General features: G+C 41.0%; 1 protein-coding gene across 4 annotated transcripts in view; it reads left to right on the top strand.

The window, feature by feature from the left end:
• LOC134337269 (protein unc-13 homolog A) overlaps positions 1 to 12,882 on the top strand; it is a 298,564-nt gene that overhangs the window by 24,949 nt on the left and 260,733 nt on the right. For all 4 annotated transcript variants that reach the window (XM_063032135.1, XM_063032134.1, XM_063032133.1 and 1 more), the window contains exon 2: positions 12,210 to 12,239. In XM_063032135.1, the coding sequence (XP_062888205.1) occupies positions 12,210 to 12,239 (30 nt within the window). The remainder of the gene's footprint in view (positions 1 to 12,209; positions 12,240 to 12,882) is intronic.

Below are 12,882 nucleotides of genomic sequence, written 5' to 3'. Positions count from 1 at the left end.
TATGTGGCATTCATGGCAGGACCACCAGACTCAGTTACTTTCCCCAAGCAGTAAGGCTAAACAAAACCTCCATGCACCAATCCACTCCTCCGCACCCCTAACCACCACTACTTCTATCAATTCCTGTCAGTCACTTTATGTATATTTACTCTTGTGCCTAGTGTCACTTTATGGACATACAATCAATTTGTATATATGCTATATCTTATGTGTTTTATGTTTGTTTTTTAAAAACTTTTAATGTATTCTTTATCTTTTGTGTGCTACATCAGATCCAGAATAACAATTATTTCATTCCTCTTTTACTTGTGTACTGGAAATAAATTAAAGAATCTTTGAAGTTTTGATGTATTCCCTGACCACTCCTGCTGATAGTAATTTCAAACTGTTCACGTGGCTCAACTGATCCTTGATGCTTGTCTCCATTCATTCCATCAGCTAGAGTCGTACCCCTAGCCCCACCGCTTTGTATGTGTGCCTGCATAGTCTACGGTGGAATCAAGACTCCATCCTAATCTGCTTCAGATCTTTGGCTCTCTTTTTTTCTAGTTGCACCAATCTTCTTTAGATTTGAAGAATGCCTGCTCCAGCTGTATTTCAGAGTCCCAGGCTAGGGAAGCTTTAAGAGCTTATAGGCTGTCATTCATTTGGGTTCCCCTACTGCGGGGATAAGTTGATGAACAAAGCAGTCCATGAACAGTACGCAACAGTGGTTGTATAAAGGGAAAGGGAGCATAAAGTTGCTCTGCTCTCTGAATTGGAAGCAGGAGGCAGAGTTAATTCTCCATCACTACCTTTGCACTCTGTTTTTGGGCTGTCCAATCATATCCTAGAATGCTTAATTATTATTTTGTTCACTAATATTATCTTGCTAAGCAATTGTCAGTTTTAAATAACATGGTAGTTTGAGTTAAAAGAAAAACAGGACAGATTAGAATCTACTGAGCATCTAGATGGAAGTAGAATATGAAAGTAAATTGCAATTCATGCATTTGATGAATATAACCAGTGGGTTAATATTTCTTTGGGTTGATTAATGGAATTGCTGATCACATCTGTGTTGTATGACATTGCTGTATTTGGTATCTTAAGTACTGAATATAGCTTAAAGTAATGTCAAAATGTGCCATTCAGAGCTACAGAAAGCAAAGAGGGTTGTAGTTATTGTTAGTGCAATTATCGAAATAGGACACAATTTGAATTTATTTAATGCTTTATAGCCATCTTTGGTTACTCAAATGTATTTATTATTTGATTGAAATGCATAAATTATTTTCTGTTTTCTCAAATGTCTTTGAGGTAAATGGTAGTTCTGTTTCTGATGCTATAGTTGATAAATGGATGTTGATCGGGATCTGTGAAGAACACTGGCTTTTGAATAAGACTGTCTAAGGCCAACAAGAGGGTCAACATCCAATGCCTTATCATGCATGTAGGTTTTAAAGTGCGACATTGACCTGGAGCCTGAATGGAGGTTAAGAAAGAGGTAAATGGGAAGTTGTAACATTTCAACAGGAATTCTGCAGATGCTGGAAATTCAAGCAACACACATCAAAGTTGCTGGTGAACGCAGCAGGCCAGGCACCATCTCTAGGAAGAGGTACAGTCGACGTTTCAGGCCGAGACCCTTCGTCAGGACTGTCCTGACGAAGGGTCTCGGCCTGAAACGTCGACTGTACCTCTTCCTAGAGATGCTGCCTGGCCTGCTGAGTTCACCAGCAACTTTAAGTTGTAACATTTCTTTCACTTGTGCCAGGAAAGAGATTAATAGGGAGGAATGAATGGCCAATGGCATTGCATAAGGGAGTGATCCTGTGGAAAATGGAGAGTTGGGGGAAAAGGGTAAAGATGTGTTTGGTGCCCTTAAATTCATTTGGTCCATTTTTAACACCTCTCGCCTTTCTTAATCTGTCTCCATCTCTGGAGATAAATGACGTCTTTTATAGAACTATTGATTTCCACAGCTATCTTGAGTATACCTCTTCCCACTCTGTCACTTGTAAAAATGCTATTCCCTTTGCTCAATTGCTTTGCTTCCACCACATATGTTCCCAGGATAAGGCTTTCCTTTTCAGGCTATCAGAGATGCCCTCCTTCAAAGAATGGAGTTTTCCTTTTTCCACCATTGTGCTGTCCTCACTCACATCTCCATTTCCCAGACATCTGCGCACACCCCGTTCAGCTGCTGCATTAACAGAATTTCTCAGGTATTCACTTACCGCCCTGTGAGGCTCCGCATTCAACACATCATTCTCTGCAACCTCTGCCATCTTCAGTGGGATCCTACCACCAAATAAATCTTTGCCGCCACCTCCTCCCAGCCCCTCACCCCGCAACCTAAACTCCATTTTCTGCCGGGATCGCCCCTCTGACCTCTGATTCCCTTGTCTGTTCATCCCTCTCCACTAATCTTTCAAATGGTTCAGTTTATTATCAGAGAATGTATATCATTTACAACCTGAAATCTGAAATACTTGTCAATGAAAACCAGAAGAACCCCCAATGGATGAGAGAAAAACATTAGAACCCCAAATCCCCCCTTCCCCTCCCTGCGCAAGTATCCTCTTCCCCACCCATTTCAGCAAAAAACATCGGTGCCCACCACCCACCAGGCAACTGCAAAGAGAGACCATGATCTGCAGTCAACAATAACTTGTTTACCTGACAGTTTGACATGCCACAGACTCTATCACTAACAAGGGACAGAGATATCACCCATTTTCACAGCGAAAGGGGAGACTGTCAGTTGCTGTTATGATATTACAGTCTGCCATGTTGCTTTTTATTCTAAGATTCTGATTCGAGAATCAGCAGTAAACTTTCCTACCATCGAGAGAGAGAGTGCGCGCGAGCACGCGACGGCTCAACTGCAGAGACCTCCATCCATACATCTGCTGCAGCAAAATCCTGATGTTCCATCTCCTGCGATGCCTCAGATGGCAACACCGCCTGGTATCGGTTGTCCACAGGGCCACGCCCCAGATGCGCCATCTTCGAAGCTGAGCCCAGAGAATGTTGGAAAACCGTCGGCTGGCGAGCTTCAGGAATATATATTAAAGAAAGGAATTTAAACTGTTTTCACAGATAAGATTAAAGAGGCAGCCACTTGGTGCCATCTTAACTCCACCCACTCTTTCTCCTGTCACATATCCCTGCAAGTAATATAAATGCTACACTTTTGCCACGATGAGGCCACTCTCAGGTGGAGGAGTAACACCTTTATTGCATCTAGGTAGTCTCCAACCTGATGGCATGAACATCATTTTCTCCTTCTCGTAATTTTTTCTGCCCCCCCCCTTCTATTGCCCCATTGTGGCCTCTTGCCTCTTCTCACCTCTCTATCACGTCCTGCTGGTGCCCCTCCATCTTCCCTTTCTCCTATAATCCAATCTCCCTCCCTTGACCTTTCCCCACCCCCTCCCTTGACCTTTCCCCACCCCCTCCCTTGACCTTTCCCCACCCATCTGGCTTCACCTATCGTCATCTAGCCGGAAACTTGGTTTATTCATTTGTATAGATGCTACCTGACCTGCTGAGTTCCTCCAGCAATTTCTGTGTAACATTGTTTGCCTGCACTGCATAAATATTTCAGATGTTAAAAATATGTAACATTAATTAAATTAATCATTTAGGAACCTGTGGTGCCATCTGAATTGCAGGCCGTTTGACTCTGGAAGGTTGAGGGAGCCACTTGCAATGTAACCATCAAGCAGTATTATTTAGGGCATGCAATGTGTATTAATCTAACGTTGAATTTTTATACAGTAATGCAAGCTAATAACAAAGGAATGTAGTACAAAACTGTAGAAGGTTGTATTGTGAATGGTTCTTGTGTTAATAGTTAAAATATTTACTTTTTTTAAAAACTAATTACTGCAGATTTGCTTCATTGTCTTTGATCCTTTTTATTCAACTGAACAAACTTTTTCTATACTGTTTATACCTGTAATACTTAAACCTGTTTCATTCAATCGGGTGTGGTCACTCAGTTCCAAAAATGAATTTGGGCAAAACCATTTTAGTCTTAGAGTTAATTTGGAAAACGTTAATTTTGTACAGCAATTAATGGTTTTGCCGTGCGCATGCAAGGGCAGTTAGAGATCTACATTAGCAATATGAAAATAACAGGGCTTAATTAATGGATTTTATATGAAGGAATATTTGAAGGCTGTTTGGGCATAGCATAGAATTTGTATCAAATGCTGTGTTTCATGCAAGATGGGCAACAATTTCTTGATCAGTCAGTTTTCATGTAGAACGAAGTTGGATTGCTGTTTAGGACTAAAGCTTTGGGGGTGAAGTAGAATATGACATGCTATCTAGCGAGCCTAAATTTTGAATCTGTTAAAATTTTGTAAGGACTTGTTTATTAATATGAAATTAATTATTATACATGTCACTGATTAGCATTTACAGCCCACCTCCAGATATTCACTTTTGCACACAATTTGCTTTTGCTCCACATAGGAAGTAGTAATCTGTACAGCTCTAGATTTGAACAAAAACAAGTCCTGCTCAAATGGATTCACCTTAGTTTAATAACAGATCACTCATTTTAGTGGGGTTTTTCTGGTTTACATTATTTGTTAAATTTCAAATTGTGCATACTGTAATTCATTGGCGGGAATGTGTAGGTATACCAATTATGTGTGCTGACTCACTCTTCCACCCACTGCTCCACACAAATCTGGTAGTGAGTTGATGGCATTGTGCGTTGAGGCATGCTTAAAAAAAATTGGACTGCAGTAGCAAAATATGATTTTTAACTTATGAATTGGATTATAAAAATGTTTGCACTTATCCATACCTCCAAGAGCTGTATATTAAGGAGATTCTTACTTCAAGGCTCATTTTTGGTGTAAATGAAGAGGGAGAGAGGGTGTGTTAAGGTGAGGTGTATTACTTCAGACTGATGTTTTGTGCTGTATTCCTTAAGGTCTGATGGTATATTTCTGCATTTTCTCTTCTGTTGTTTTAGTTATTTTGCCATTTTTTTGCACTAAATATTTAAGTACTTTTCCTAAATTTGCCACCTCTGGTACACAATAAATACCTTTGCATGGAATATGCTATTGTGGCCTGCCGTCTGTTTTTTAAAAAAAGTCCACACCTTCATAAGGGCACTCGACCCTCACCAAAATCCAACAATGTGACAACGTGATGCCTCCTTCAGATTTGTACTAGTGATCATCCTTTCCCATTTCACTACTCGTGCTAGCACGTTATTCAAAGTTTATCAAAGAATACAACCTGAAATTCTTACTCTTCACAGAACCATCCATGAAACAAGAATCCCCAAAGAATGAATGATAGTAACATCAAAAACCCCCAAAACTTCCCCATCCCTCACTTGCACTAACAGAATCACTGAACCCCCCCCACCATGCAAGCAACAGCAAAAACCCCCAAAGTGACCTTGATCTACAGTCCATCAAAAACTACAGTTCATAACCCAGCACTTCAGCATCTCAGAGAAGCACTCTGTCACCAACGAGGGAATGAGAGATCACTCCAGGAACAACAAGAGCAGGAGACCAGCTGCTTGCTGTTCCAATGTTATTATCTTTTATAACATTATAAAAGAGTATAATATTATAATCGCTCCTTGTATCGCTCCTTCTCGAGCCATTTCTCTAAGCCCCCTGACTTGAGGACCAACAGACCATCACTCACCATCAAAAGAGAGAGTGATCACTTGAGTACAGTGGCCTTTTTCCAACAGTACTGCACAATGCCTGCTGACCCAATGTTTACCTCCCACAGTGCTTCAATTGTGGAGAACAATAGTTTTAGCTGTAGCTATCGATTACAGACTCTGACAGCACCCCAGCCAACTTGAAAAGAAACACATGAGAAAAGAATAATGTTTTGCAGATGAACTGGAAGCAGTCACCTGGGTCTGCAAAAAACTCTGGCGCCAACTTTCCTAGTTCCACCCGCTTAAAAAGACAGTTATAGTATCAGTGCAAGTTCAAAGTAAGGTTATTGTCAAAGTACATGTGTCACCACATACAACCCTGAGATTCTTTTCCTTGCATAGTAAGTACAAAGAAACAATAGAACGAATGAAAACATACATGTAAGGCAGACAAGCAACCAATGTGTAAAAGATGCCAAACTGCAGATATAAAAAGAAAAAAATATATTAAATAAGCAATAAATATCGAGAACATGAGATGAGTCTTTGAAAGTGAATCCATAGGTGTGGGAGCTGTTAAGTGTTGGGGTGAGTGAAGTGGTCCCTCTAGTTCAAGACCCTGACTGTTGAGGGGTAGTGAGGGTGTTTGTCAAGTTTGCCTTCATCGGTCAGGGAACTGAGTACAAGAATTGGGATGTCATCTTACAACTGTACAAGACATTGGTGACACCGCATTCAAAGTATTGTACGCAGGTCTGGTTTGCTCAGTTGTAGAAGTGATAACATTTAGCTGGGAAGGGTATAGGGAAAAAGTCAGGCATGATATTTGGACTGGAGGTCTTGAGTTAGAGACATAGAACATAGAATAGTACAGCACAGTACAGGCCCTTTGGCCCACAATGTTGTGCCGACCCTCAAACCCTGCCTCCCATATAAGCCCCCACCTTAGATTCCTCCATATACATGTCTAGTAGTCTCTTAAACTTCACTAGTGTATCTGCCTCCACCACTGACTCAGGCAGTGCATTCCACGCACCAACCACTCTCAGAGTAAAAAACCTTCCTCTAATATCCCCCTTGAACTTCCCACCCCTTACCTTAAAGCCATGTCCTCTTGTATTGAGCAGTGGTGCCCTGGGGAAGAGGCGCTGGCTATCCACTCTATCTATTCCTCTTATTATCTTGTACACCTCTATCATGTCTCCTCTCATCCTCCTTCTCTCCAAAGAGTAAAGCCCTAGCTCCCTTAATCTCTGATCATAATGCATACTTTCTAAACCAGGCAGCATCCTGGTAAATCTCCTCTGTACCCTTTCCAATGCTTCCACATCCTTCCTATAGTGAGGTGACCAGAACTGGACACAGTACTCCAAGTGTGGCCTAACCAGAGTTTTATAGAGCTGCATCATTACATCGTGACTCTTAAACTCTATCCCTTGACTAATACCCCATAAGCTTTCTTAACTCCTATCCACCTGTGAGGCAACTTTCAGGGATCTGTGGACATGTACCCTGAGATCCCTCTGCTCCTCCACACTACCAAGTATCCTTGCATTTACTTTGTACTCTGCCTTGGAGTTTGTCCTTCCAAAGTGTACCACCTCACACTTCTCCGGGTTGAACTCCATCTGCCACTTCTCAGCCCACTTCTGCATCCTATCGATGTCTCTCTGCAATCTTTGACAATCCTCTACACTATCTACAACACCACCAACCTTTGTGTCGTCTGCAAACTTGCCAACCCACCCTTCTACCCCCACATCCAGGTCGTTAATAAAAATCACGAAAAGTAGAGGTCCCAGAACAGATCCTTGTGGGACACCACTCGTCACAATCCTCCAATCTGAATGTACTCCCTCCACCACCACCCTCTGCCTTCTGCAGGCAAGCCAATTCTGAATCCACCTGGCCAAACTTCCCTGGATCCCATGCCTTCTAACTTTCTGAATAAGCCTACTGTGTGGAACCTTGTCAAATGCCTTACTAAAATCCATATAGATCACATCCACTGCACTACCCTCATCTATATGCCTGGTCACCTCCTCAAAGAACTCTATCAGGCTTGTTAGACACGATCTGCCCTTCACAAAGCCATGCTGACTGTCCCTGATCAGACCATGATTCTCTAAATGTCTATAGATCCTATCTCTAAGAATCTTTTCCAACAGCTTTCCCACCACGGATGTAAGGCTCACTGGTCTATAATTACCTGGACTATCCCTACTACCTTTCTTGAACAAGGGGACAACATTCACCTCCCTCCAATCCTCCAGTACCATTCCCATGGACAATGAGGACATAAAGATCCTAGCCAGAGGCTCAGCAATCTCTTCTCTCGCCTCGTGGAGCAGCCTGGGGAATATTCCGTCAGGTCCCGGGGACTTATCTGTCTTAATGTATTTTAACAACTCCCAACACCTCCTCTCCCTTAATATCAACATGCTCCAGAACATCAACCTTACTCATATTGTCCTCACCATCATCAAGTTCCCTCTGATTGGTGAATACCGAAGAGAAGTATTCATTGAGGACCTCGCTCACTTCCACAGCCTCCAGGCACATCTTCCCACCTTTATCTCTAATCGGTCCTACCTTCACTCCTGTCATCCTTTTTTTCTTCACATAGTTGAAGAATGCCTTGGGGTTTTCCTTTACCCTACTCGCCAAGGCCTTCTCATGCCCCCTTCTTGCTCTTCTCAGCCCCTTAAGCTCCTTTCTTGCTTCCCTATATCCCTCAATAGACCCATCTGATCCTTGCTTCCTAAACCTCATGTATGCTGCCTTCTTCCACCTGACTAGATTTTCCACCTCACTTGTCACCCATGGTTCCTTCACCCTACCATTCTTTATGACTATTGGGGATTTTTTTTTAACCTGTTAAACTGAAGGGCAACTTTAATTAAACATGGACAACAGCATGTTAAGATGAATAGTCTTTTTTTTCCTCAGGGTAGAGGAGCCTGAAGCTAGAGGGCATAGATTTGAGGTGAGAGGGGAAATATTTAAAGGGCAGGTGAGGGCAATGTTTTCACACCAAATGTGGAGTAAGCTGGTTGAGAAAATGGTAGGAGTAGGTGGAGCTACAATGTATAAAAGGTTTGTAGGTTTATTGGCCATTGTAAATTGTCCTGACTTTACGCTAGGGTTAAATAAGTGTGCTACTGGGTGGTGCAGCTTGTTGGTCTGAAAGAGCCTGTTCTGTGCTGTATCTTTAAATAAATACAATAAAAGACATTTGGACTAATTACATGAATAGGTCAGAGGAAAATAGGCTAAACTCGGTTAAAATGGGCTAGCCTAGGTAGGCAACTTAATGGCATTTAGGGCTTGTTTCTGTGTTGTATGGCTGACTCTATACGATGAAAGAATTGGCCCATAATGACTTTGCCAGCTCTTATGAAGAATTAACTACATAGTCCCATTCTTTCCCTTTCTCCCCCCAGAAAATATTACCTTAAGCAATAACAAAGGAGCAGGGGATACAGCGGATTAGGCAACATTTCATTTGAGACCATTCATCTGGATGAAATAGTAGAGAAGGACCTGGCAAATGACTGGTAGATCCAGTTGAGGGATAATAGGCAGATGGAGAAGGGAAGGGTGGACATTGTGGCAGAGGCTGGGAGGTGATATGTGGAGGCAACAAAGAGAGGCAAGTGATGGTATGTGATAGATCAGGAATCATATAAGGGAGATTGAGTAGATGGGATCTGTAGGGGGCAGCAACCCAATGGGAGGTGTGTGTCTGTGCACGCATGCAATGGTTTATATGAAGGAGGTGAAAGAAATGCATAGTGGGGGCTGGGGTTAGTGTTGGAGGAACTGGGTGGATTTGCAGGAGAGAGCAAGAGGGCGACAATGGAAAATTCTTACCAATTCATCTCCCTATTGTCTTCACCCCATTATGTATTGTACATGTTCATATACGATTCTCTCTAAATCAGTGTAATCTGATCAATTGTAAAACTACTGTGATATTCTGGAAGATCCAAATCTCTATAATTGCAGATTGGACATTAACTGAAGATTTATGAAAGCTTTTGTGGAATTACTTCCCTGAATTTATATGGCATAACTGAAAATCTGCAGTGGGATGAGTTAATTCACATGGAAGTTTGTTAGGAAGGGTATTTGGATATTGAGATTTCATGTTCCAGTGTCGCTATGGCTCATGATGTAGCTTTGAAATAAAGCCCTTGGAGCAGACAGCTGACTACTAGATTTGGCAGAGACACTTGTATGTTCTATGCAGTCAACTGGAAGAGACATTTTTTATATATCATTAAACACAGTATATTTGCAATGAAGAAAGTACTGATGCTTTATTTCTGGGGAAGCATAACTTGTCCAGATATTTAAGTATAATAAATCACAGTTTAAAATTTTTGTACAGTATTACTCTGGCAATTGACATTTTAGTATATTTAATTGATCTGTCATTAAATTAAACTGTGTATTAGTCTTAAACTGCTGAATGTTAAAAATGGAAAACAGTTCTTAAGACTAGGATATAGGAGCAGAATTAGGTCATTGGCTCATTGGGTCTGCTCTGCCGTTTCATCATGACTGATCCATTTCCCCCTCAGTCCCAATCTTGTGCCTTCTCCCCGTTGTCCTTCATGCCCTGACTAATCAAGAATCGATCAACCTCTCCCTTAAATATACCCAAGACTTGGCTACTACAGCCGTCTATGGCAATAGATTTACTACGCTCTGGCTAAAGAAATTCCTCCTTGTCTTTATTCTAAATGGATGTCCCTCTTTTCTGAGGCTGTGCCCCCGATAATAGACTACCCTACCATAGGAAACATCCTCTCCACATCCACTCTATCGAGACCTTTCAACATTTGATAATTTTTAATGAAATTCCCCCACAACCTTTCTTGGGCAAGGAGCCCAAAACTGCTCAGGTACTCCAAGTGAGGCTTCACCAGTGCCTTATAAAACCTCAACATTATATTCCAGCTTTTATGTTCTAGTCAATGTGAGACAGTGCTGGTTACCTGATGTTTGATGTCCCTTATATCCATTTAATAACACAGGAAGCTGCTGTTGGGTCCTTGCTGGGTCTTGGGAAGAAATCCATTGGTCTAATTTCTTCATAGTTGTCCCACAGCCCTGCATTTACGCTACCACAGGTCCATCGATTTGCCTATTTTTTTTGCCATTAATCAATAGTAGGGACAATTTACAGTAAACAAACTACCAACATGAATTTATAATCTTGAATACTTGAGAGTTGTGTGTTGATGGAGAGAGCATACAAGCCCCATGGAAGACACCTGAGAGATGGATTGAACTGGAGTTCTGACACCACTACCTGCTGTAACACCATGCTGCTGTCATAGTCCAAAGAGCTGAACACAGTCAAGTCGATTTCAAGTTTAGCCATCTCAACTTGTGGTAATAGGGTACCTTGGTAGTGTAGCTATAATAGCGTTGTGCTAACCGCTTGGGGCATTGGAGTTTGGAGTTCAATCCTGATGTCCTCTGTAAGGAGTTTGTCCGCCTTCCCTGAGGAGTGTGTGGGGTTTCTGCAGGTGCTCCAATTTCCTCCCACAGTCCAAAGATTTGATCATTGTAAATTGTCCCATGATTAGGCTAGGGTTAAATTGGTGGGATGTTGGCGGTGTTGCTCAAAGGGCCTATTCTGTGCTGCATTTGTAAATAAAACACTTGTTACCACCTGTAGTGTGGTAAAGGGGAAACTGCTATAATCAAACTTGCTCTTGTTTGGAATTTGTTTTCAATAGCTGTTATCAGAACAGTATTAATGGTATAATGAAGTTATGAAATTTATTTTTGTAGCTTTTTAAGGATAGCTGTATATATCCATGCTGTGCAATAGCCCAGACCTGGTCATCACTGCATTTGACATTATAAAATAAAATGACAGGTTTAAATTGTATTGGAAATGTATACATGTTAATTTGTGCTTGTTCTTCAAGTACAGAGTTTAAATAGTTGGTTAACTTAATAATCAAGAGCTTCAGTTACTGTTTTTTTTAAAGAAATGCTTGATTAGACTATATCAATAGGACCCAAAGAATTTTTCAGTCTTCTGAAGTACCATTTTTGAAGTGTTACCCCTGTTGTAAGATTAGAAATGTAACAATTTATGTACAACAAGCTCTTGTCAAACAGCAGTGTGGTAAAGATCAGTTAACTTTTATGTTGATTGAAGTCTAGGGCCATGATTAAGTCCTCTTTGGAAATGTCTTGGGATCCTTCGCATCCAACTGAGAGAACCAACATTCTGTTATGTATGGTCTCATCTGTGTAGCAATGCTTCTGTATCACAGTGGTGTGTCAGCTTAGATTTTTGGATTGAGCTTTCTGTTCAAGGTCTTGAACAAGGGACCTTTTTTGGTATAAAATTGAATATGCTGCTTAATAAAGTTATCTTGGGGATTCTCTGGGAATGTATGTACTCTTGAAGAACAGGTTGTAGAAATTATTGTAACCTGGTATATCTGTCCTGACATGTGAGTGCATGATTCCAGAAATATTATTATTTTAGTACAGTATTTGAAATCTTATTCTGAAAGTTATCTCATTTTTTCTCTTTCAGTTAAGAAAGCAAAGCTTGATGGACCACAAGGTAAGTTTTTATTTAATTGTTTTGATGACTATTTGTGATTTTAAAAACAGCACTCTTTTCACTTTCTAATGTTAAATTTTATTTTAACAATCAAATATTGTTTCTGTTGAGTGCTGTAGTACCATTAATCAGATCACTGCCTCTGACATAAAGCATTGCATTTGTTCTGAAAAGAGAAATGCTCTTTTCCCCACTGTACCCTCTCTTCAGAGTGGAAACATACCTTCAAATGTTTTCAAAATTGATTCTGATATAAACAATTACCACCTAGATGTATATGGCAGCCACTGCTCCTAAATCAATTTTCATGATGTGCTTTCTGTCAGGGGATCAGTAATCATTGAATCATAAAATTTTATGGCATGAAGGAAACTGATTTAACTCTTTATTCTTAGCCTTGTCTGTTGACGGAAATTATATTAACTCTCCTCTATCAGATTCCTCCTTCTCCTGCCCTTTCCACCTTTTCCATTCATCACCTCTCAGCTTATTACTTCACCACCGCCGCCCCCCCCCCCACTTATCTGGCTTCACCTATCACCTTCTTGCCTAAATCTTGCAACTTCACCCTTCCCTTTCCAGTCCTAATGAAGTACCTCAGCCAGAAATACTGACTTTATTCTCTCATAGATGCTGTAAGACC

This window comes from Mobula hypostoma, chromosome 24 (genome assembly GCF_963921235.1).
Source record: "Mobula hypostoma chromosome 24, sMobHyp1.1, whole genome shotgun sequence".
Taxonomy (NCBI): domain Eukaryota; kingdom Metazoa; phylum Chordata; class Chondrichthyes; order Myliobatiformes; family Myliobatidae; genus Mobula; species Mobula hypostoma.
Note: the sequence above shows the minus strand (reverse complement) of the source record. Positions and strands in the feature narration are given on the sequence as shown.